Source organism: Aplidium turbinatum, chromosome 12 (genome assembly GCF_918807975.1).
Source record: "Aplidium turbinatum chromosome 12, kaAplTurb1.1, whole genome shotgun sequence".
NCBI classification, from domain to species: domain Eukaryota; kingdom Metazoa; phylum Chordata; class Ascidiacea; order Aplousobranchia; family Polyclinidae; genus Aplidium; species Aplidium turbinatum.
Genome location: NC_137483.1, coordinates 16,145,618 through 16,172,704, shown reverse-complemented (window position 1 = coordinate 16,172,704; position 27,087 = coordinate 16,145,618). Strand labels below are relative to the sequence as shown.

The following is a 27,087-nucleotide window of genomic DNA, read 5'->3' as shown; positions in this document are numbered from 1 at the left end:
AAAAATGTAAGTTTATAAACAATTGAAGGTTGGTAGTTTCATTTGCTAATCCACGCAAACCTTTGACTTGCTGTTCGGATACAGATACAAAGTACACATTCATTTGGCAAAGCGTGTTTATTGAGTACGATCTTGTTAGCATTGTCAAACGTTATATCAATCTAGCGACTCTATTCAAGCAAAGCTTTTGTCTTACTCCTTCGCAGTTTAAGGGTCTGATGTTCTGGGTAGGCAGAGATCTGGAATGTCTGTATAGAAAGTAATAAAAGCCACCGATGTAAAATCTTTGTATTTGTATATCAACCCAAACCAACTATGTGATCACATCACAAAACTTTTATGTCTCAGAGAACGAGGCATTACTTTAGACATTGCTTTTCTACGATTTTAAACAAAGAACGAAATACAACACTGCAAAGGTTTTATATGAGAAATTCTGTCAAAAGTCTTAAGTGAGTTTGTAAACAACAACTAAGTCTGCCTTCATTCAGAGACCTTAAAATTAGAAAAAAATGTTATCAGCGTAACACATTTTACCTGCATCATCAGCTTGAGATTGAGAGCATGCACAATAGGGCAAAGGTCTGAAAAACATTAAACTTGTTTAGATTTATATAAAAATGATCCTCTACTTGGCAGTCAGCACAAACCCAGACTGCAAAAAAACTTTATTTTTACAATGATTCAAAGTCTGTAGACGTTAAATCAATGTACAAATTACTGATGCTTTGTCAGGGAAGGTGATGACTTTTTAGAACAGCTTACAGCAGCACAATATATTGATTGGCTGTACGTTGTCAGTACCACATAAAATATTATACAAAAAATTATACAAAAATTATACATGCAGTACAATATAGTACTCAAACATGAAACAGTCTGAACTCTTATCACATTGCACATTGCTTCGAGCTCTTTTCAACAGATTTCGTTGTAACTTACTTGCATTTATCAATGCAAGTTTAACGTGCATAATAATCAGTTCAAATGTTTACTCTACTATAAAATGCTTGCAGCTTAAAAACGTTTTTTGGTTTAAAATTGTTACTACTTCGGCACATAATTGTAGTTTAATTCAATATCTGCCATACCATAGCATTATATAATTGCATAAAATATTTGGGTTGCGGTTACCAAGACATAGCAAATTGGTTTTGATTGAGGGTTGAACCTGAAGCGTACTTAATGGAGGGGCAAGGGAGTGCACTTTTCATGCTTGGTTCCAATTTTTGTGCGTGAAATACTGCATGCAGAAGGCTAGGTACTAAGTGATCCTCACACATGGTCAGGAGTCATTTTTGAGGCACGTTCATCTTTGGCACAAACCTCGATCCGTTACTGGACCGACAAAGAGCCGAATAAACCCTTTTTGCAGTTTTCAAAATTGAATTTCATTCGTATGCATTAAATCAACGTTTGCAGAAGTTAATTGAGCTAATCTAAAAACAACGGACTTTGCTGGCTATAGCCTTAGTTATTATAATCTATAGATTACCGCCCTACCAATCAGAGAGAATCAGCTAAGTAGCCTACCATACGTCACACAATTACGTACCTTCGAACGTAGTCCACGTATGATAGGCTGTTGGCATCGGACGACGAAAGTTCTGAATAATGTGAAACAAAAAACAATTTTGGCATCTTGCTTTTTCATGAAATGATAATATTGTCATTTCGTAATGTAGATCTTTATAAACTCTTTTTTGTGTTAAGCTCTGCATAATGTAAGGTATAGATTTATGCTGATGAGTTGGCTTGTGATTCAGCGCACCATACCCTTACAAAATATCGAAATAAGCGACACATCTATTTAACATATTTTCTAAAAACTTTAGTAATGCCTTTTATAGCCGCAGGAAGTGGAAATGCGGAGAGGGGGGGAGGCGGAGGAGGGAGGCACTCCCTGCGGGGGGGGCACTACCTGCTATAAAAAATTGCGAATTTAGGCAAAACTGTCCAGTTTTTTAAGAAAATTGCAAAAAATCTCTGTATGCTGAGTTTTTAAAAATATATGTTTGCATGGAGGCATATTTCGTTTTTTGTTCGCACCCCATACAAAGTTTTATTCTTCTACGGTTTTCAAGATAAAATTACTTTACTTGGAACGATGCGTACAATAATGGCTTGTCGCTCTTGTTTTTCTGTATCATAAGGATTTTAACCAATGACATATACAAAAAGAATTCGTTGCTTTCAATAAGCAGAGATAGACTGTCGGCCTTAATAAAAATACTATTGGCAAATTGTAATTAAGTGTTTCAGATAAATGCAATTTTGTCTACTTCATTATAGTTTTGTGAACAACGCAACTAAATGTTACTTTGCAACATTTTCAAGCTTTAAATGTACAAAACGATAAAAAGAAACTGACTTGTGCAAGATTTGAACCGAAAACGTCGAAATTCCTGCATGGCAATGGCTGACATGGCAACCAGATACTCTCTATCTTCCTCTGAGACACTGACGTCAGTCAGACTTTCAAATGAACAAAAGAATTCCAGCACTTCGAGAATGTTCGTTCGCAAATTTGCTAAAGATCTGAAAAAAGGGCAATCAAGCAATTTGACACGCTTTTCGGCAATGCAATAAAGTTTACTTTTTTCAATGGTAAAATGTTGATGAAAATATGGTCCATATAAAAGCTTGGGTAGTAACTAATAACTTGGGTAGTAAGTAAATAAGCAACTCAGGGATTTTAGCAGGATTCTTTCAAGTTTGTTTTCTTATTCTTTTTAAGTTAATTTTGAAAAAAATTATACCTTAATTGATTGATTAATGAAAATCGGTACCCTTGGACCGATAGCCTCTTTGAAAGCTTAATCCTGACAGTTTCACATACATGCAGAGACTTTGAACCAGCAACAGTAATGTAAACTCGGTTATCGTATTTGACTTGAGTGAGGTTTTCGCTTGTGGAAATGTCTGTGAATTATTCCATCCACTAGATGCCGCTAAATAAAGAGCTATCTTTGAAATAGTTTGCTTCAGCGAACATCCTTGCATTCACCCGTTGTAATATCTTGTGGTTAGGCCATATCGCTCGCAAGTCGCAAAGCGTATAGTATATAAAGCTGAGCTTTTAATTCGGACTTGTCTTCAAAACAGAAGACTAATTGCGTTCTTGTTGTTGTTTGTTGTTGTAACTTGTAACCATGTTGTTTAAGTGGCAAAGGTCCATTGCAAAACAGCCAACGTCAGCAGTTTGTTTAGTGATGGACAAGAAGGAATGTAGAGCCTATGGTCAAACAGAGGTCTGCTGATTTGTGAAACGACACGGCTGGTCATGTGAGCTTTATTTTCAAACTCACAACTTCATTTTGACAACATTTTGTAACGAAATTGTTTTCCTTTTTTACCTAAAAATGTCTTTGTAGCCACTTCTTGTTAAATTTAGATTTGTTTTTAATTTACTTTTGTTTTTCCACAATGTATCAAACATCTTTCAAGAAGTAATAGGCTAACTCAATAGACCTACGAAATTCATCGAAACAAAAATGTTACTCCACGGCACATATATTGTTATGTTGTAAACATATTTCACGCTTTGTGACTGCATCGCAGCATAAAGCACGTTACAGCCATTTAAAATAAAAGCATATGCGTCAGACCACGAAAAGCAAAAGTTACATTGAAATTAATGAGACTGTTGACGTCACACGCGTCACGCACGTCGTTGAATAAAGACCGCATGAAAATAACGTCATAACAGGTTTTGTTAATGACAAACTTGTTTTAACAAGAACAGTTATGGTGCTAAGCAGCAGAGCAGAAATACTTTGCATCTACAATCTACATTAATTTATGGCTACTACTCATGTTCCGTTCTTATTTTGCACAGAACTTAAAAAATAAAATAAATAAATTGCTGGTAAAATTTGCCGAAAGTCTTTTCTTTGTAGCCTACATTCCTTTGGTAAAAAAGCAGCTGACCAGTTGATCCTCGTTTCGATTTCGAATGTATCAAACTTGTAAGCCTATCGGTTTTTAGCCGTTTTTCCAAATCATATTTGCAACATAGAGTTAAACTACAAACAATGAGTGACTTAGGCTAAGCGTAGGCTACCCATAGCCTACTATAACGTACAAAAACCTTTTTTTATGCGTTGCTAATAAAGGATTGTTATCTGTCAAGGAAAAAATATTTTGTTTTAACTAGGTTTACGGCATACAATCTTAAAAGTAAATTGATAGCATCATTCAGGTTATCCTCTATAGGCTGTTCACCAGGAGTTTAGTTAAATAACATGATATACGTTCTTTTGGTAAATACTAAGCTAAACTATCACAATAATTATGTAGGCTATGAGGTGATGATCTGATTTTATTGTGATTGTTCAGCTTAGTTTGCACCAGAAGAACGTAGGCTATATCGTGTTATTTATAACTTATTATTCCCCATTACCAATTTGAAAACAAAAAAAATATTTGAACTATCACTTGGAAATAGGCTATCATAAGGAAACCAGCCTGCTTTACTTACTGACAAACATCTTCCTCATGTCTCGCCCATACAAAACTGTAGTAGGCTGAGTTTGCTTGTTGTATTAAGACGTCCCACAAATTATCATCATGACAAGCTGGTACATCAGCAAGGTATCTATGAGGAAAATCGCTACCGATGGGAGCGCTGTGGCAAAATGTCGTGATCGGATCGTTTCCTCTTGCGGAGGTAGAAGAAAGATTCCGAATCGCTCCGATGAAGAACTGTGAGTTCAAACGCAAACACTCCTTTTAAGAAAATGATTAAACTCTAAATATGTTATTTTAAAATTTTCTTTGACAAATTACAATTAGGAACTACAGACATTGGCCTACCCAAAAATAGCTACAGCCGTTCATTTCAAAATACTTTGCCAGTTATAAATTTAATAATAAAAGAAACTGAACATTGATAAAAAAAAAAGATTTATTTATTGAATATAAGCTGTAGACTACTCTTCACACGAAAAATAAACTTGGTAACAAGTGAAGAGCAGATCACAAAAAAAACTTTTATGTTTCAATGTACAGTAGAAGCAGGTATATTATTAAAATGAGCTAGAGATGAATTTGTACCCTATACATTCATGCACACATAGGTTGCAGTACCGAATCTCATAAGCTAATCGTCTACGGGTAACTATTGTAGTTCACCTCTGAGTTAAAATTAGGAAGATTTAAAGAATCCAGTTTATTCCGGTTGCGTCCAGTCAAGCTGGTTTCAGCAGGCATTTCTTTGCTTTGCTCATTGCATTTTTTAATCTGATTGGCGACGCAGCTGGTGGCGCAGTCCAGAACTTTTCTGAAAAAAAAAAGTTTATTTGTAAAAATTTATGGACCACTTTTTTAAAATTTACACAATTTTAGAACATCTGCTTGTCCGGGAACAACGTTTCACATAAAACTTTGAACCTGAAGTAGTTGTTCAATAAAATTTTGATGATATAAACTGCCTGGGAAGTTGTGATAATGTAGGACTTGTAGGATCTAATGTAAATACTTGAAAAATCTTCCAAGAAGCTACCCAAGGTCATAAGACCACTTTTTAATTTTACTGCTGTTGCATAAGACCACTTTTTTTAGTTTACAGCTGTTGTTTATTTGTTTCTCTGTATAAATGAATTGTCGTTTATTAAACTATGACATCACATTGCAAAATGTGGCTTTTATACACGTAACAAAGCAGGGCTGTTCAAAAGAACATACAATTTGCTTTAGTTGCACTTTAGGAGTCAAAGAATGCAAGCCTAGCCTCCACTCAGTTTCTTTTTTTTTAATTTCTGCCTATTTTCAAAACAATAATTGTTGTAAATAGCACTGTTTTCGCATTAAGTATCGCGAGCTGTCCAGTCTTTGGAATGCTTGCTTTGTGCTTGTTCCCACTCGTTTTATCATTGTTATAACGTCTGCAGACGTTAAATCAATGATAAAACGAGTGGATTGCTGGCAATGATGTTGCAATGACATTGTCATTTTGACATATCTCGCATTATCATGTGCCAGGAAATGCAATTCAAGTTTTATAACCTCATTTGTTGAATCAATGTGGTGCCTGAGGACATGGAAAAAGATTTTAGTAAAAAAAGAGAGAAACTGTTTACCTTCACCAGGCATTTGAAAAATAAAATGACTTGCTGCGTTCTTCTGGTGAAAATCCTGATTATCTAATTTTAGAAAGACGGTTTATGCTGATATTGTCACTGCATTTAAACAGTGATGGTCTTTTTTGTAATGAAATTGTGTTGTGCAATTCTGTTTTTGTAGTTTTTTTTTGTAGTTTGTAAGCTGCGTTTAACGCCAGCAACATGGCCCGATGCAAATACAAAATATTATTCTTTCTTACATGCAACTCTGAGGTCCAAAGTATTTCACAGGCTCCGCAAAAATATCTGTGCACTGCAACACACGTTGGACTGCTTCTTTCACTGTACAGCTTGGTAAAAATACAAGATCTCCTAAAAAAAAAACAGGTTTTACGTCATTTAGGAACCTGCTCTGTAGCTGAGGGGGACTTTGAGTCCGACCCCTTAGTCGGGTCATACCAGAGACTTCAAAAACGGAACCGATTTTTTTGCACAACACAGTGAGGTTAGGTTGGATAAATAACATTGTAAATATGACGCAAATTGATAAAGAATACTGTCGCTAAAAGAGCTTAGCAGTTGCAAAACGACGATAAATAAACTGTAGACATTATCATCATAATTATTAAAACCTTGAGAAAAGTTTAAACTGTAGAAATTATTTTGTTTTCATCGAGGTAGGAAACATTTTTGCTAACAATAAAAGATCAAAAACACTCGTCTATAAAATCCCATTTCTAAAAAAATAGAATTAGCTTTTCATGGAAACCAGGAAGACCTGTATCGGTGTTTTCAGTGGAGGAAGATGGCGTTGAAGACGTCTGAGTTGTGCTGGTGTCTGGTTGTACGTTAGGACGTGAAGTTTGTCTCATTGTTGTCGAAGTGGTTGTCCTCACCACTTGCCCAGTTGGTGGAAACGGAATGTCAAAAGATCTCTCACCTTTTAAATAGAATTTTTGTAGAAGGGGACTTGCAAATGCATGGTAGCTTTTGTATGTTGAAAATCTTGCACCTAATTTTAAAAGCAAACCTTCAGATTTCATTTTATTTTTTTCTAGTTACGCATGTGATGCCGCCAGTTAAAAATAAGTTTTGAAGTTATCTAAATGATTACTTGCAATATCTGAAATTAGGTTACTGATCTTCAAATTAGCAAGCCATTTGAGTTTTGTCAAACGAAGTTTAGTTGTGATTCAAAATAAAACAAACTAACTTACTCAAACTAATTAGGAAACTTCGAAAAATGATTCGAATTTTTCTTTCAACGATTTGTCTTCCCCTCTGACTGAAATAAAGGTAAATTTATTTTGTAGCAACCGCATTTTCTTTTAGCTTCAAATATTGTGTAATGATAGAAATTCAAAATGCTTCACATCGTAGCTAAAGAAAGCGAAAGTGATTAGCTTCAGTGCAGATTAAACACGGTACTAACAACAGGAACAAATAGTTAAGAGTAATGTTACTTGTTTAGTATTTATACCGTTACTGTTACAAAAACCTTTAAAGTAACATCTAATTCAGCGTCTCATCCAAGCGAATTTAATTTTTGCACACAAAATTATCTTCCTTCTGCTATCTTTCAGTGGCTAGCCATACTTGCACAAGGTCGTAAACACCACAGACCACAACATAATTAAAAAAAAATAAAAAAAATCAATACAGGATTATCCCAAGCATAGGCAATAGGCATGTTACCTAGACGTGTTGTTGACATAACCTGTGTTACTGTCAGTCGAAAAATAAATTAAAAATAAAAAGCAATTTATTACTGAAATCGTTTAAACAAATCGTCGACTGACCGTGATAAAAGCATGTAGCCCAAGAGAGTGTTTCTGGGATAACCTGATATTTTCACAGTGTTACCGGCAGATGAAACCCCAGTGCTGGTCACAAACGATTCCACTTCAAATCTATAGTTATTGCTTGACCTCCATTGCTGCAAGAAACTTTTTTACATGAATAAAGGCACAATGGCAAAATAAAAGTTCAGCCTGCCACCATGCAAACAAAATGCAAATTTATCACTTAATGAACTTAATTTCAATTTCACGAGCGTTTTCAATCTTCGCATACGAGTGGATGGCATAAGTGAAGATATTCGTTGGGTAGGTTAAACTGATGCCTTTCACTATATTGTCTGTGTCCTGTTATTAGGCTACTTTATATTTTTTTATCGTTCTTTGGCTACCATCATTATATCACTTCCTATTAGTGAAGGTTTGCCACGCCCGCCCTGTTAACTTAGGAGTTAAGCGCCACACTTTGTACACGCAGAGAGCTCAAGATTAAGCGGTACATTGGTTTGGCTCTCGGGGTGTGCGCTTGAGCAACGCATTTTAAGGCTGCTCTTCATTCAGCGGCATCTAGTGGATGGAATAATTCACAGACAACAACAATTCAGCAACAAACGGAAACTCTATTTTGTCAATTTCGGTAACCGGCGTTGCATTAGTGGTTCAAAGTCTCTACATGTACACAAAACTTCCAATAATAACCTATCAAAAGCTTCGTCAGTCCGAGGATATAGGACCAAACCAAGCAACCAATGCACCATTGTTTATGATCATGAGCTCTTCTGAGACGTCTTAGCAACTTAAGTTTAATTTGTTGGGCTTAGATTGGTTTTGAAGGGTTTTCCTCGGACTGACAATGCCTTGATAGGTTAATTCCCGCTAGTTTCACATATTTGTAGAGGCTTTTCAAGCAGGGCCGGTTACCGAGATTTACAGAGTGAAGTTTCCGATTGTTGAAGTGTTGTTGCCATGGAATTATTCCATCCATTTGGTGCCGCTGAATGGAGAGCAGTCCTTAGAATGCGTTGCTCAAGTGGGCACTTGTAACCTCAATAATATGTAATGAAAATACATTCTACAGCAGGGGTTCCTAACCTGGGAGCCATGGCCCCCTAGTGGGCCATGAGCCTGTTTCAAGGGGGCCATGGAGAAATTTGCAAAATAATATTTTTTATTTATTATCTCTTATCTCTAAGTCCACTCCAACACTACATAACAAAAGAAATAAATTAAAATTTAATAAAAATACTACCGGTAGTACATTTTGCCTAAATCTTCATGAAATGGTCTTTAATTCCCGGTTGTTTCAAAGATAATAATATCATTCTAACTACCGGTTACTGTATAAACAAGTTTTTTACTTAAAATGACGTTTCTTAATTTTTTCAATAGGTTGAAAAAAATAGCGGGGCCATTGATTTTTCAAAATTTTCAAACGGGGCCAGGGTGTAAAGAAGGTTGGCAACCCCTGTTCTACAGTAAGCTACTTTATTTTATGAAAGAAGACCTATTTCAAACATCGCTGTAAACTACACTCCAGTGACATGCATACCCTGCTACTTCCGATAGTGAAGTAGACTTCGCAAACACTCGGGATTTCTCCAGTGCCATGGATGTGAAAGACGTTGTACTGAATGCGATATGTTTTTCCTCTCACTGTACCATTATATCGAATGATTTCTCCACGTCCCCTGGCTCCATACGTGCTATTCACCTGAAAACATGATAGCCTATCAGTCTTAAGATGTGCAATTTGTATTTCGTTTAAAAATATTTTAATACTTACCACTAAAAATACACCAAATATAGTTACAATAATTTGATGTAACTCGCTCTGCTTGGCATTGAGTATTTTTTTGTAGTATACAGAATATTTCTCTCGTTGCGCGAGAAAAAAAAAGCAAAAAAAAACAGAATATTTGTTGTTTTACACAAAACTAAAGTTTTTTGTGGAATACCTTTTCACTTCTGTCTTTTTATCATTTTGTGTTGTTGCCTAAACTGTTTAAAGGGCGGGGAAACCCAAATTAACTTTGCGAGTTTTTTGTTTCAGCGTGATGTCATTGTGTACAACATGCGTTTTAGCAATCAAAAAATCCAAATTTTGTTGCCCTCGTCTCGCTAAGCCCCTTTTGTTTGATACCCGTTTGCGAGGTCTCGCGCGCATCAAGCTGTGATGCTGTTCGCTGTGACGTCACAAGGTACATATAGTTGTGACCAAAAGTTTAAGACCAGACTTGATTTATAACGATTTTTGCATTACTTCAAAATACTGCATCAGATATAAGATGATGCATAAAGATGATGCAACTGAAACAATATGATGCAGTATTTTGAAGTAATGCAAAAATGGTCATAAATCAAGTCTGGTCTTAAACTTTTGGCCACAACTATATGTACCTTGTGACGTCACAGCGAACAGCATCACAGCTTGATGCGCGCGAGACCTCGCAAACGGGTATCAAACAAAAGCGGCCTTAGCGAGACGAGGGCTACAAAATTTGGATTTTTTTTTTGCTAAAACGCATGTTGTACACAATGACATCACACTGAAACAAAAAACTCGCAAAAAGTTAATTTGGGTTTTCCCGCCCTGCTGGTTGTTGAAAAACACCGCTCACCTCTACCCAAGGTGTAATAAATTGGGTGGGCGTGGTTGCTGAAGGAAAGGCGGCCCAGAGAAAGAAACTGGCCACCCCACTCTGGTTAGTGCCGAAGGCTTAGTATAATGAGAACCTTATCTTCTCATCCCCCCATGCTTGAATCAAGTATGGGACCATCTTTACCTTCACTATGATAATACTTAATGTAGTCGCTTACCCTCAAAGTGTAAGTGTGAAAATCCGTGTCGATATTTTCTATCCACATTAAGGCAGCAAATGGATAGCTTGTAGTCGTCAGAAAGTCGTAAGTCGTAATTGTAGTCGTCAAAAATTCGTAATCAACATATCTGTAAAATATTTTGCAATGGTGATAATAAAAAGCTCTGTAGTTGTAGCTTAAAGTGCCACAATTTCAATGTTAGAAACCTATCAGCTTTACTTTGCCCTTTAACTGCCACGCTTTTTTTGATGCATTTTTAAAAGTTTGGCTTTAGCAGGCCTGTTTGAACTATTGTATTTTGAGAACAGTAACTGCCGTTGTTGTAGTTTTAAAAGTCTTTTGAAGAATGTTTACAGATTTTGTGTATTTTTTTCAAAAATGCTTTAAATAATCAAACTTTCTGACAAACGACAAAAATTTTATGTTTTATTTTTGTTTTTGTTTGGACATTTGAAAAAATAATTCAAACTTCATCAAGCAAAAAAAAAATTTGTTTTTGTTAATAATTGAAAATTGCAGAAAAATTCAAATACAAACCTGGTAATTTTTTCTTACAGAAAATACAAGACTTTTTCTTTCTAAAAAATTAAGACCCATGCAGTTTGGCAAACAAAGACCAGAGTTATGGTGATTGCAAGCAATGTGTATCTTTTAGTTAGGGCTTGGGCTTTTTAAAGAGGCCGTGGCAGTTAAAGGGTTATCTGATAGTTTAATTAAAGCCGTTTATTGTATGGCTCACTGTAAACCGTTTAGTAAAAATAAAAGAACTGAAACTTCAACAATTTTAAAACAATGTTGAAGAGTAAATGTATCCACCGTTTCAAAACAGTTGTAAACTATTTAAGAAACAGCCTATTTAACTTTTTTCAGTACAAGAAATTTTCAAATGATTGTAAGTTTATAAAAACAAGGTTGGCTGTTGTGAACAGTTGAAGTCATGAAGTCCGTCAATAAAACGTAAGTTATTGGAGACAAATATTATTGGTTTTACTCCACAACTTCAATTTAATGTAAAGTTTAATCGGCTATGCAGGGTTTCCTTTTGCAAAAAAAGGATAAATTACCAACCTGTATAGTAAATTGTAGTTAGCTTGGGTGAAAGATTCGTTGTCTTTGCGAAAAGAAACCTAAAAATAAATTGTCAATAAGCAAAACTTCTTGTAACGTACAAGTCAAAATAGGAATTGTTAATTTAAAAAAAAAGGTTTCCTTCAGATGAACACGTTTGCGTTATGCCAATCCACACTTTCCTTATCAATTTTTTCATTTTTTTTCGTTATAAAAAAAAAGTAAAAAATGGTCAAATTACAACGGCTGCATTCTGCTATGCTTCTGCATCAGCTGATTTTTGGTTTATTTATTTTTGAGATAACTATTGGAGATTAGGAAAATAATAGCTTTTGCAGGGGGTTCAGTGAGTTTTTTAAACCCGAGTCTTGGATCATTTTATGGGTTTGGAATCTTTTCAAAACTTTTTTTTCAATGTTTCCAAGCGTATATTTGGAGTTCTATTGTTTTCTTTAGAGGTACCTTTTTTAAAGGACTCCGGTCGGATACGAGACCAAAAATATCTTTCCAATGGCCTTGGTGAACAAGTACCCACCTGATTACCAACATCATACATCTGTGAACCACCATTCGCAATAGAATCAATGGGTGGAGTGACGTCATCGTAAGCATACGAATTCCAGTCGTTTATGACGTCGTTTGTAATCTTTGAGGACAAAGAAGTGTAAACGGATAAAACTTCTTCCACAATAGAATCTCCTGTAAGTATTGGTTGGTTTTGTTGACATCTTAGCCTACAAGCTTAGCCAACGATGACAAAAGATTTTTGAATAATTTTGTTTAAATTGCAAGTAAAAATTGTTTGTGTTCTTTGCAAACAATAATCAATCACAGTGGCGTAGCCAAGGGTGGGGTTTTGGGGGTTACAACCCCCCCCTTTGGCGCGCGTGTGACGTGACGATATAGAGAATGATGCTTTCAGTCTAAAGAAAATGCCTAATTTTAAACAAAATTGCATTAAAAGAGCAAGTTTTGCCAATACCACACATCTCAGCCAGGAATTAGCAACAAGAAAACATAGAAACTTAGCTTTATTTCCAAAAAATGCCGAAGAAAACATGATCTTATCCTTTTGCTATGCCACCAGACACCACCATTTTATAGGAATATTCGTAACCACATTTTTGTTGAAAATGCTCTCAGAATGTACCAAATTCAAAGTAATTTTTCAAAATTTTCTGGGGGAGGCCCCCCAGACCCCCCGCCGCTGGGTCGTCAAACCCCCCCCCCCTTTTAAAATTCCTAGCTACGCTACTGATCAATCAGATTCAACTACTTTTGCAATAAAATATAAAGTGCAAACGAAAATCAAGTGTCAAGTGTAGTGTGATTAACACCCAACTGATTAACTTAATTTTATCTTTCTTCACTAATGTGAACGACGAAATACAACGGCGAAGCCATATTTGGTGTTAGACGTTGCTTGATCGTGAAATAAAAAGCTGCCGGTTTGACCGGGTCGAGATTAGAAATCACAAAATGTCCCAATTAAACGTCGTAAGTTCATCCGACACAAGAGCAATAAACTGAAGCTTGTACTTCAAAGATTTTACAGTTGAACTATTTTTGACTGAACAGTGCCTTGGCTGGACAAGAGAAATACCCTGAGTGTACATGAAGGAGATACTATGTACGCTACTCATGTAATGGTACTCATGTAATGTATAAACTCATGTACGCGTACATGAGTTTATATTTGACCTGGACTCTGATTGAAATCTACAGTTTCAAGCAAACTGCCGAATGAGAAAGCTTCCGTAGTTGTCTCTGGTGTCGACGAAGGGATTGGACTTGTAGTTCTTCTTGCAACAGTTCCAGGCTGTGTTATTCAAGGTATGAAAAAATGGTTAGAAAATTGCAACTTAGTACAAAACAGTTTTTAAACACAGTAAGTTGCTGAAATTAAAATTCTAATAGAGAACTCAAATTTTAGCAAAGATTCTATAAAGTATAAATTGCTTCAGTCAGTCAGAAACAGCTGATTATGCTTCTGCATCAGCTCACACAGTATTGGATAGCAAAGTTAGTTATAGCCTACTGAACAATCTATTGCACTGTAGTAAACCGCGAAAAACTGCACCACTGCGTGTTTTATTAAAGAACTTAGGCCTACTTCATGAAGCAAAAAGTTTTTAATACGGTTTGTTTTTATTATCGTGTCCAGGCTTATGCCAGGTCGTTGAAGATTTAGATCAATTATACGATTAAGTGAACCAAAGGACAGAGAAGCTTATCTGTGTCCACCATCAGAAATATTTGAGTTTCCCGCTACAGACATCGCCGCATGCTCTTGAGCGGTGTCGAACCGGCGCCCATTCGAACGTCGTAACAGGGCTCTCACCACTCGGCAATGCAACAGACATTAAATACAATGTCATTACAGTTGCGAGATATAGAGCTTTGACACTAACATAACAATCGGTCGTTTTCAATTTTTTCCATGGTTGTCGGTTCGATAAAAACAGTAGATTGTCGTTTAAAAGTGATTTTCGATGGATGCTGTTCGATAAATTGCCGTAGTAAACATGGTATAGGAATTATAGGTTATACTCAGTGGTTGCTTTGGACTATAACAGCTCAGAATGCTAAATTACCTGTGGGAGGATGCTATTTTGATTTCCTGCAACAACAAATACAAACATTAAAAACAGGCTATTCTGTGTGTAGCTATGTCATCGTTGAACACCTAGCTCATTATGCACGTAACATTAGCCAACAAAGACCATTTTTTGGTATTCAGAGGGACGAAAAGAAGACTGAAAAGAAGACCATAAAGAGACTAACTAAATTACAGTTCGACAGGTATTGCTGCAGGTAAATAATTACTCCTTACTAATACCCGATACCAAAACTGTTTGTGTGATAAAAGTCTAGTGATCAATTATCGCCTGATTAAGGGTAGGATGCACCAAGTGGATGTTTTAAGCGGTTGATTAAGCAGCACCTTGTGGTTAGTTTGGCTAATTGTAAATCAGTTTATGCGAAGTTTATTGGTGGATCAGTAACGAGGGATTCTAATCAGCGGATTACTTTTAGTTCACAGTAAAAAATTAGTTTGCACCATAAGCTGCTAAATCGGGCAATTTGTTTAATCGGTGGTTGACTCACTGTTAGTGCATCCATCTTAAGTGTCAGTTATCACCAAATCAAATATTGGTATGCAATCGTCAATGCGGTAGCCAACAGGAAGAGGTCTGAAGACTCGCTAGGATGACAAATAAGGCATTTGACTGAATACGTTTTTAAGGCTTTTTCTCTCATTGTTAGTGCTATTATAACCTACTTTTTATGCCAAAGAAATATACTGCAGGCTTACAAAGTGATAAACCAACGGTTTGAATTAAAACCTACCAAACGAAAAGACCATGGTGGACAGAGCTGTGAAAACTTCGTTTTCTGTAATCAAAATTCCATCGATCCTGCAACATGGAAGGCTTGAATTTATTACAAGTGGAACAAGCTAAACTACTTCTGAACTCTCCATATGCTTTAAACTTTGCATAAAAACCGTTGCTTTATTGATAAATTCGAAGTAACCAGTGCACTGCCCCCAGAGCATTTTTACTTTCTCTAATTTTTATGTCGAATTGTAAAAAAATGTACCATCGATGGGCCATTCTGATGACGCTGATGATCAACATAAATAAGGAAGTTGCTTCTGAAACGCATTTTGAAACAAAAAATTGAGTTACTGAATTTGATTGAGACACTCACTTGGACAGGAGCATGTAGCCAAGCAGCATGCGGTGTGGTGAACCACTGACTCGCACAACGTTAATTAGTTCATCTGTTTCTTGGCTAAATTTTACAACTTCGAAAGCGTCGGCAGCCATTGAGTTCCATACCTTTTAGTGTAGAAAAATAAATCTCTAGTAAAACTTTGGAAGGTAAGCATTGTAAGTTAAATTGTTTGGACTTTAGGTCAAAATCACCAAATTATGGACTTTACGTCAAAGTCTTTTTTGGGGATAGCCTGAAACAAAGGTAGGCTATGCCTCATACCAAACATGCCGTTACCAGATGAAACAAACCAACCGGGTGAACTCTTACAAAAATCCTTTCATAATGAACCTAATCAAAAGGGGATTACATGAAGACTAACCATCTCGGAATTTGCAAAATATATAAGAACCAAGCTTAATGAATCAAGCTATTTACTGGATGTATAGTCTCTGCTGGAGTCTGAGAAGCCTTCATCCTAATTAAGCCTGCATTTACAGTAAAAAATGAAGTACTCTTCATACCTTATGCCTACTGCCATAAGCTACCACCGGGAAATAAATGTATGCTAATTGACAACTTTATTTAGTTGATTTGGAAGACTATTTTAAACGAGTTCAAATTTTTTAGTTGCGCGGGAGTGCGAGTGGGACGATGTAGGTCTACTTGAGGGGAAGTTGGTAAAGCTCTCCAAGTATAGTCATGGCCCTTTTTCACTGTTAATGTTCTGTATGACTGGGAAATAGCAGAGGTAAGATGCTTACGTTACGAAACATTTTTTTGACATTTTATCCATTTTCGCCAAATTGGTTTTGAGAACTCACCTGATTCGAGTGTACAGTGAAGTATACTTCACAAACGCTTGGATCGAAAGCAGAATGTATTTGAAAAACTTTGTAAGAAACACTGAACTTTCCAATTTCAATTGCATTGCCATTGTACAAAGCTATCCCTCCATCTTGATCTGCTCCAACATTCCCATCAACCTGAAATGAAATTTCTCAACAAACAAGCAGCCTATTTGACTGAAGAACACGTTATATTGATATACAGTGCTCGCATATGAAATGTTGACATGAAATCATGTTTTGTTTTGTGCCCATTGTGACAACATACAGTAGGTTACACTGCGATCGCAGATCAATATATCAGGAAACAGCAAAGTGATATGTTGGTATTCCAGTCAGCTGCTCCCTTTGTTTGCGGTGTCAAACTCGGTGTCCGACGTTTTCTTCGTAAACAGTTCTTCGTAAACTTAATTCTTTGTAAAACAATTCTTTCCAAAGCATTTATTCGTGCATGCAATGGAGATTTGGTGTATACGAAGAAATGCTTTACGAAAAATTCTTTTACGGATTTCATTTCACCAACGACTGTTTACGAACAATTGTTTTACGAAGAATTGCTTACGAAGAATTGCTTTACGAAGAATTGTTTACGAAGAATTGCTTACGAAGAATTGCTTTACGAAGAATTGTTTACGAAGAATTCGCCTATAACCGTCAAACTCACGTCTCGAACGTTGCGCAGACGTTCTCACCGCTCGGCCACGCAGGCGATTGAGTCATATGCTATTTGCTGAACTTGGTGATGAAGCAATAGCCTACTTAATTATAAGCAAATTATAGGCTACTCGTCACTCATAGTAGCAATGGGTTTTGCAACCGATTGCTACTGTGCTCAGTGATCCGCCCCGTTAGTTCAGTGGTTACGCGCCCGGCTCAAGATCACGCGGCGCAAGTTCGACTCTCGGGGTGTGCGCTTGAGCATCGCATTTCAGGACTGCTCTCCATTCAGTGGCACCTAGTGAATGAATAATTCCCCGGCAACAAGACTTCAACAACCAGAAAACGTCACTCTGCTAATCTCGGTAACCGGCCCAACGTCAAAAGCCTCTACAAGTATGCGAAACTACCACCAATAACCTATCAAGGCTTTGTCAGTCCGAGGATAAAGATTCAAAACCAACCAACCAAAATCATCACCTGCAAGGTGAACGACAAGGAAGTTCGATTTGAGTTTTCTATCCAAAGCAAGGCCACGAAAGGATGAATGGCTCGAGCAAAAAATTCAAAGTCGTTATGACTGCAACGAGAAACGTCATACGAGTTAGGCTATGTAAAACAAATTGTGCAACATCAAGCAGATTTAAGAAAATTTTAATCTGTAAATTTTAATCTGTAAACTTTAATATGTAAATTTTAGGTAAATTTGACCCTAGAGATCCTACGTTTATTGCAAACAAGAAACGCAACTTGCATAGTAGGCTACCTGCTTTTCATAGTTATGTACTTACAAGCGAACTTCATCGTATACACCTCGATTGTACAATTCTTCGTTTTTCTTATATCGAACCTACGAGGTAGTAAGTAGGCTAAAATTATTGTTAGTTTTTAATAATTAAACTGTAGCCTACAATAAGCCTATTAGGCTATGGTAGGCTACTGTACCTGTGTGCAACTTTTAACAACAAAAACACGCAATAGTAATTCCCAAATCGCAATGTTAAGAGAATGTGAATTTATGTCAAAGTAGCTCAATCTTGATCGAATGCTTCAACAAAAACACATGGAGCTTGTCGCTTTATTGTTTTTCTAGACCTTTTCGCTTTCGGTATCATGATTCATGATCAGAAATAAAAACAAACTACTCAATTTAACACAGTTTTTAAGTTATTGCAACCGTTCGTTGCTTCAAAATAAATTAGATTATATTAAATACCATAAGAACGAAATTTAGTCAGTCTGTGAAACACAAGGAACCTGAATTACGTTTCGACCCGCATAATTTTTCATAACTTTGTTTCGTTAAATATTTGTAAGGCCAAAGTTGATGACGTCATTACTGTTTAAAAAGATGTCGTATCTCATATGAACGATTTAAAAGCATTTACTTTGTTTCCGTAATCAAAAACATCATTTCCACCATCAACGATTTCACTTTCTTCACTGTCATACTTGTAGGAATACCAGTCTGGTATTCTTTGTATTATTCTATTGGAAACACCTTCAATTCTTTTCACCAGTTTTTCCACCATTAATTCTGTTAATATAATTATTGTTATTTTTCGGTTGCACAAGACGATAAAGAAAAATTGGAATTGAAATAAGCCACAAATTTATTCAGAGCTTTTGGTGATTCACGTAGCCTAGTAGCTGAAATACATTTTTAGCCCAATTATATTGTGTGACCGAAGAAAAACTGTCAATTTAATAAATTCTACAAAAAACGTTTATTTATCTCACTAATTGCATTATTTTGCTCAAATCGTGTGGCGGTTTACTTGATACACCACATACTTATGTTCATGAACGATACCTTTATTTTCTCCGTGTGGTGAAAATATGAAATGACCATCAAAATTGCCAAAATGGTAACACCTTTGTAGAGGCTAAATATAATTTTTTGGCTATCAATAAGGATGGAATGAACTTGAATGTTTTTATGCTATCAAGCAACACAGCAAGTATACCGTAGGTTAAAATACAAACCTCTTTGCGGTCGAAATGGTGGGACAGGCGTAGGCGGTGTAGGTCCTGTTAAATTTGTGTTAAAATAAAGTTATAAAATACCAACCACTCTAGATGCCTTTTTTTGAGTAAGTGTAAATGTACAGTTCAGTTTGTTTTTATTACTGGCCATCACAACAAAACAGCAACGGTCGCAACAAATTAAATGTAAAATTAAACAATTAAGCTATGGCCTACTTTTATGACATGTGTGCTGCTGGGGAACCAGCAAAAAAATAATGGGAATGATAAAAAGCAAACTAGTCTATCGTCTGGCAAAATTATAGACAAATTTTACATTTTGATGAGCTTCAAACAATGCTTATACCTTCCTTTATTCAATTTAGAAGCAATTTAATTGCTAAACGTCCTATAGATTTTATATTTCATGCCTCTGGCTCAGAATAGAGCTATACTTGCTCACATTATTTGTTGTCACTGCATTTCTTGTCTTATTAACATTGTGAAATGCTACTATAGTTTTTATTGCGAAACCAACAACAATAATCAAACTTTCTATCGGTTACAGTCACAGATCATTTTTGTCACGCGTTTAACATAGCCTCCATGTATGCAAACCTAGAGTCTAGGTCCTAGACAATGCAAAGATGTAAGATATGTACTCACTGTCTGGAGAGTTACTTTGAATGATGATGCGCAATGTTTCATTGAGAGCTAACTCGACTTCTTGTTTTGAAATTTGCAAACTGGTAACCCTGAAATTACAGTAGCCTGCATAAGAACTTATTTTAGCATCAACCTCGACCTGAGGTCTACTCTCCGTCGTTTAACCTACTCAAGACCTTGCACGTTGACAAAAAACAACTTTTAAAAAACATGATTCTACGTTTTATTATTTAATTTTATTAGCACCTGAATGTTAATTTAATATGAAATATTTTGATTACTGTATGTAGCAGCTATATACGACCTTAATCTAATTCTAAAAGATTACTCAAAAAGTGTTTTTTTTTCGGCAGTCGAGTGTAACACAAATTGTTGACAGCGATAGACACGAGTTTTACCCATGAGGCTTGACTCAACCTGTATCGCACCACTAATTCATCATGCCACAGCGTTCACGACCGCTGCTTTTGCCAGTCAATCATATCTGGAGGTTACACCGGTATGGTAGTGAAACCCATTGGTCGTTATGCTATAGTGAGTAGTCAGCCTTGCGCTGACGCCATCAAATTCGCTCCTTCTAAACAAGTAGGCCTAAGTTATTTGTTTCTTCCCCAAAGTTTGGAGTGAAAATGTAGCCTACACCTTTGAACAATTGCGGTAGGTTAATTAAAATTTTATATAGGCCTACTTGGAATATAAAGAGTATCCTAGAAGTATTCGTCTATATTGTCCTTGCAGAGTAATAGTGCTTCTGATTGAATGTGGTGGTGCACCATCCGCCGACAAGGAGAAGCTTCTAGGTCTTACCACATCTCTGTCCTATAAGACAAAACAAAATAGTAAGAGATAAAAAAATAAAGCATATGCCTATTTGTCATATGAGAGGTTTAAGTAGCTTTGTACCCTACTATGAAATACAATACAGTATAAGGTATTTTACAAAAGTGCTTAGCTCTTATGGGATCAACAAAAACTGAAACTAATTGAAAGTTTGTTCACATTTTTGGAAAACTAAAATAAAAATGGAAAGATAATTTTATGATGCAAGAATCAAAGTGTTGCATTTGAAAACTTTACTAAGTCATTACCACACAAAAAAAGTTTATACATCAAACTCTGTAACTTTATGGTTCTAAAGTTAAATTCGTTGAGTATAGGCTAACTAGATTTCATTCAAATCTATTCCAAACATTAGCCTAAGCTTCCAACTACCTGTGTATTATATATAATGTAATACACTTCACATATGGAAGGGCGATTTTCACTCGATCCGTATAGTTGGTATACAATGTACTCGATGAAGTAGCTTTCTCTTTGCACCATGCCTCTAAATGTCTCATCGTTGGCTCCAGATTGTTGACTAGTGAATGAACGTGTCTGAGAAAAGTTGTTTGTGATAAAATAAGCAGGCTTGGAAGCAGAAAGAGAAATTCTATTTACAGTAGTTGTAAGCGCACGGTGAAGCACACCTGCTGCAGCGACAAAATGTAAACGTGATTCACATACTGTAGAAGAGAGGGGACGCACAGTCACATCTTGCCTGTCTGCTGCTATTGTTGTTTTCACGGTCAACTGTTCTACATGCAAGCAAAGTACAGATGTAAAAAAATAATGGTTAGCTTATTTTATGTTGTTTAGAACCATTACATTTATGTTATTTAATGTTTGGTTTAACCACACCTTGAGCTTAGAAAGTGATTACGAGCAAAACGTGAACAACAAATATTATTTTCCAAGAAATTCATTTTATCTTCATCCAATACTTATGTTCCTGGCTATAATTTACGCTAGTTTAAATAGTTATAAACAATAGCTTATATTTTATGTAAGATTGTTTTCATTGTAGTAATCTTATTCTTGTGTTTGAGTCCGCCGCAGATCACGTTGTTACATCCAGGCGCAGCAGCCAATGGATAGTGTGTTCATCGAGCGTTGTGAGGTCCACATATCTGTCCAGGGGTCGATATACAGTACAAATGGTGGAGGAGAATCTGAGCCACATACTCAAGGTAGTTAGTCGGCGAGGCCCCATTGGAATATGTTTGTATTGAAACGGCCTACTCCATTCCGCAGGCAATTGAGCTTCACCCATTCTTTGCGAGGTAGTTCTGCTCCGGTTGGAATGTAAATATTGGGAAGGACTGTGAACTGAGTTGGTCTCGCAGCTTCTCTCCATTCACTGTTTCAAACTTCGGAAATGTGGAAGTTGGATTTACAGATAGCTGAACCGTGTCGAGATTTCAAGCGCTGGGGCTTTTGAGAGTGCGAGTTTAGGACAATCTGGTTGAGAAGGTGGCCATCCCTTGACATAGCTTGTCTGACCAGACTGCGTGCGTGGTTTTCCCTAAGAAGTCTACCTTAGGCGATGCCTGATAGAACCGGTAGAAAGTCAGTGGGAGTTGGAAGCAGGTAACCAGTGATTATTTTCATGGTGGTGTTGAGGGCAGTGTCAATTTTTCTAGTGTGTACGCTACGGCATCAAGCGGGGAAGGCATATTCGGAGGTGCTGTAAACAAGTGCAAGAGCACTTGTACGGAGTGTGGATGCACTAACACTCCAGGATGTTCCATCTAGGCATTTCAGCAGGTTGTTGTGTGCTGATAGCAAAGCATGGAGGGCTTCAGCATAGTGTTTTTAAATTGTCGCTCGAGCTTCGCTCCTAGGTAGATGGAACACGGGTTGTGTGGGAGTGGGTTTCCGTTGAGAAAGACTGGCAATTGGCGCGTAGATTCCATGTTGCAAAGGCAAAAAGGTGTAACAGTGGTCTTTGCCAAGGTCAGTTTCAGCATCCATAGCTTCAGGTAGTCTGCGATTTGGGCCATGTTACTTGTAAGTGTTTCCTATACCACATGCCAGTACTTGTCAGAATAGAGTAGTGCCAGATCATCAGCATAGCCGTACTGGCTTGACGTAGTCTCTGGCATGTCACTGAGGTAGATGTTAAATAGTAGGGGTGATAAGCATGATCCTTGCGGAACACCGTTCCTTAAGAGGCGGGGCCGGCTGCACTGCCAGTCATTCGTTTTCAGCAAAAAAGGTTCGATTTGCCAGAAAGTTTACGAAAAATCGCACTACCTTTTTGTCTGGGATCATGCAGAGGAGCTTTAGGGTTAGCCCTTGGTGCCACACAGTGTTATAGGCAGCAGTGAGGTTCACCAAGATTACTCCTGCTTTGTTGCCCTTCTCAAAACTTTCCTCTGTATCCTCGGTCAGCTTGACTGCTTGATGAGTCGTACAGCGTCCGTGCCGAAATCCAGCTTGTTCTTTTGGTAGCTGAGGATCAACAACTGGCTCGAGTCTAGTTAGCAGGAGCAGTTCCAGGATCTTATATGAGGCGCAGAGTAGTGATATTGGGCGATAGCTCTTGAGATCATCAGCTGGCTTGTTTGGTTTAGGTAGTGCCAGTACAGTTGCTTTTTGTCAGATTTTAGGTATGGCCTGGAGGGTCAGGCAAGCAGAATAGAAACATTTCAACCATGCCAGACATTTGGAGCCACAATGCCTTAGGATTTCTGGAGGGATTATATTGGGCCTTTGTGCTTCCCCGCCTTTAACTTGTTTGATGACAGATGCAAGTTCTCTGGTGCTGAAGAGAGCTGACAAATGGCCATCTGCGCTTGGGGCGTTCCAAAGCCTGCTGTATTCCTGCTAGGGCTTGCTTCTTATTTGCCACTCTACATTTACCATTGGCTAGGAGCTGTTGTGCTATGGCGTTAGCAGTTACTGGGCATCGTTCAGGATTGAAGGCGCGGCCTGTAAGGCGATTGAAGATTTTTCATGCAACTCTTCTTGAGTTGGTGAGGTCAATACCTTGTGCTGTATCTTCTCAACGTTGTTTACGTCTTGCGTTGAGGTGTTGCAACAGATCAGTGGCAGTCATGGATGTTTCTTCACTGATTTTTGAGGCCAGGAACGCATCATAGCGTTTGTTGCATTCTTCGGCCCAGGAAGGCATGAATTGACGACGGAATCCACTACTTCGCTGCTATGAGTAAGGTTTTGCAGAAGGCTTTACAAGATTTCTCCAACCGGTCAGAAGTTGGTTCTGGAAGGTGCCGGGTTTTCTTTTCAACCAGGAGTGTGAACTTGGTCCAGTTTGCCTTGCGAAAATCGCACTTCTTCACAGGTTTGCTTGGGACTGGGTTGAATGGGTTTTCAGGGGTGATGAGCAATGGTCTATGTTGGGACTTAGGAAAGGGTCTAAGGATGCTACGTTCTATTAAAGGTCCTTTTAGGTTGGTAAAGGCCAGATCCGGATTGGTTGTTGTTTTCTATCTTTCTAACAAAAACTGTCTGGTTCTTTTGGGTTAAACAGTAACTGGACACCGGTGACAGCTGCTCATGATTCAAGCGCTATGCCGTCTGCATTTGAATGGCGGTAGCCCCAGGTTGTGCTATGAAAATTGAAGTCTTCGGCATACATGCATGGTGGAGCAAAGGCGGAATGAAGTTAGCTTGCAGACGTGTATTTGGTAATTTATACACGTTGATCAGAGCTGTGCCCTCGATTTCAGTGGCTTTCCATTCAACTTCACAGTCAGGGTTGGATGAAGCAATCGGTATCCACTTAGCGGAGTTCCTTACATATGTGGCTGTTCCATGAACGTTGCTATTGGTGCATGCTGCCAGGGTATATCCACTGATCTTTGACTTCGATAATTCCGTGGTGTGGGTTTCTTGTACGAGCATTGTTGTCACGTTATGCTCTTTGTGCGAGATGTTCCAAGATGTTGCATTTGACTTTAGTAAGGCCTTCAACGTTCAGCTGCAAAAGAGTTACTCCGACAGTAGGATGAGTGTCTCCCGTTGGACACCGGTCTGAGGGTTTATCCTTTTACCATCCCGGTTGCCTTGTGAGTTGCGGTCTCTGGTTGCTGCCTGTCGCTTCATAAATTCGAATTACCAAGACTCACCACGAGGGGGTTGGCAACATCAGCCTTCGATTGTGGCTATCATTCTTGAAAACCCATTTTAACCTAGATAAACCGAAAATTGAAATTTTGTCAGTACTTACCTGTAAGTAGATCCTTCCACTAGGTGGAGCTTGGTTAATCCACATCAAAACAGTGAATGGGTATGTCATAACACTTAACAAAGAAAAGCCGACGTTTCTGAAAGACGATAAAACGTAAAATTTAAATTTTAAACTTTGTATAAATTATACTGTATGTAAAAAAACAACGATTTCGATGAACTGAATAAAGAAATCTATAGAGTTTAACAAGAAGATAATATATAGGCCTGTGTAAAAATCACTCGCAGAAACATTACTGCGAGGCATATAAGGTAGTTTAAGATTTTGTTTTTGTTGCTTACTCGTAAACGTCTCCGTACAAAATAACCGTTGGCCTCTCTTCCAGCCGAGTCCAAAATGCCACCTAAAAATCAAAACAAGTGAAGTGCTTTTCAAAATCAAAAAATGTACCTGACGTTTAAAAAGTTCAAGTTTAATTATGATACGCTATCGAGGTAGCACAAACGTTTAGAATAACACAATCTGTTTCTTAGACGAACAATAATAGTTGCCTTCTGGTATAGCAGCCGTTGTGCCCAAGTGTGGGAAAAAAGCAGTTGATGGATGAATGACCAGTAGTCTCTATCATTAATCTTTTTCTTTTAAAAATGTTTCGATTTGTTAAACATCTTCCTGGCTGTTCAACGATAGTCAGTAGGATCGCTCGAATTAAAAATATCTTATAATTTCGGTACTTCGGTAGACAGTGATTTTCTTGGCACCCAAAGCCAGCAAAGCAATGCAACACAATGGGATAAAATATATTTCACATATTTACAAATACTTCTGAACAGTCCAACTTACTGTTTTAGTAGCTTAATTATGTCTGGCCATCACAATGAGAAACAAAACATAACAAATGTAGCAAAGGTTCAAAAAACCAAAGTAGAAGCGACAAAACGCAAACTTTAACGTACTTGTAGGCAACAATAAGCGAAGCTTCTATTCCAGACAGCAAAATGCGTCATTCTCAAGTTGGTTCTATATACGTTCGCAGACGTTCAATCAATGTAAAAATAACAGATTTTGCAGTCTGGGTACAAATGAGCTGAGCTGCCAAGCTAAAGTTTTCTCCGGCAGAGAATTAATGATTTACCTCATTGCCAGCAGTGTACATATCAAACCGTCCGTTAGCAATTGTGGATGGCGTGCCAATGTAATCATCGTATTCGTATTTATGGAAATCTGGAACGTGACTAATGATGTCTTCAGAGTAGTGTCCAATGTCTTCCAGAGCCAATGCCAAAGAAAACTCATCTGAACAAAGTTAATTAATTGTTTGTTGTAAAAAAGAGTGCAGGTCTATTACACACAAAAAGCAAAATTCGCAACAAGTCCTTTAAAGATTGGAGTTGGAGCCAGGAATGTTAATTTTACTCCACAGCACTAGTCAGCGGTTTTACAAATGTGAAAGATCTTCAACTGTAACATTTGTTAAGCGTTAGCCTGCTTTAAAAAGAGTAACTGAAGAGAAGTGAACGTAAACGCAAAAACTCAAACTGGTTTAGTCACATCTTTCTCAGAGGGATTCAAACACGGACAGTGTAGCATCAAATAGACCTTCTTTTTATTGTTTGTTTTATCAGGTTAAATATATGAAGTTATATAACTAGTGGAACGTTTTAATTATATTTTCATTTGTTTATCAGTACAAAAGCATCACAGTCATTCCGTGTTGTTGTTGACACTCCTGTATTTAATTAAACCATTTCAATAGAATTGCAATCTTCTTATACATTTAGCCTACTCAATGTCTGTTATTGCAATTATTGTTAGTTGTTTGTAAAGATTTCATACCATTTCATGAAAACTTGTCGCATAAAGAGAAAATCGTTAGGCGTGTGATATTTTTTTCTAATAGGCAGAAAAAGTAGTTGTGCAGCTTTTTTCTAGTGACCAGACTGAGTAGATTTCTCAGCAAGTTATGTGGCAACTTGACCAATGATCTTAGGTCTTGTTGGCTCCTTACCGTTTGTAGATTGTTGGCCATATGCAGGCATCTGTAGCAGCGCCAAAGTGAACAAAAACGCAATGCAATACATTGTCGTTAAATGGCGTAACTTTGAAAAAGTCATGTCAAGACCGTATGCATCTAAAAGTCATATAAATGTTATCTAAGTGTTAATTTGATACGGCCTGATATAGAACCCAACTGTAGCGCACCCAGCATGGGGCTAAGGGGGCTCAAGCCCCCCTCAAACCCTCCACCAAAATTGAAGTTTTTGTATGTTTCCCATTAATACCTTTTGCTTACAGGTTAGATATGAATAAGACACAACAATACAACAGGGCTGAACATTAGAACAATATATTTTACATATTTACAAATAGTTTTAACAGTCGAACTTTTTCAGCTTAACTTAAGCCCTCATCAGAAAATAACCTGAAAATATTTATAAAAATGCAATAAACTTCAACTTCTTAAAGGGAAAATTACATTAGGAAAAGGCAACTACATGAATAACTATAAA

General features: G+C 37.3%; 1 protein-coding gene across 1 annotated transcript; it reads right to left on the bottom strand.

Moving 5' to 3' along the window:
* On the bottom strand, positions 1-26,696 carry LOC145780623 (uncharacterized). The gene is made up of 30 exons (XM_082592248.1): positions 26,586-26,696; positions 25,713-25,873; positions 24,919-24,980; positions 24,617-24,713; positions 20,815-20,979; positions 20,291-20,421; positions 19,603-19,691; positions 18,958-19,002; positions 18,360-18,508; positions 17,763-17,821; positions 17,452-17,551; positions 16,291-16,452; positions 15,461-15,591; positions 15,098-15,165; positions 14,341-14,366; positions 13,448-13,565; positions 12,282-12,445; positions 11,747-11,805; positions 10,676-10,805; positions 9,408-9,569; positions 7,862-7,998; positions 7,280-7,347; positions 6,841-7,002; positions 6,323-6,434; positions 5,134-5,281; positions 4,481-4,704; positions 2,372-2,538; positions 1,556-1,607; positions 538-584; positions 1-248 (listed from the first exon to the last, which is right to left on the bottom strand). Exons 1-30 carry the CDS (start codon positions 26,656-26,658, stop codon positions 208-210), a joined length of 3,309 nt encoding a protein of 1,102 aa, XP_082448374.1. The 5' UTR covers positions 26,659-26,696; the 3' UTR covers positions 1-207.
* Positions 26,697-27,087: the final 391 nt, after the last annotated feature.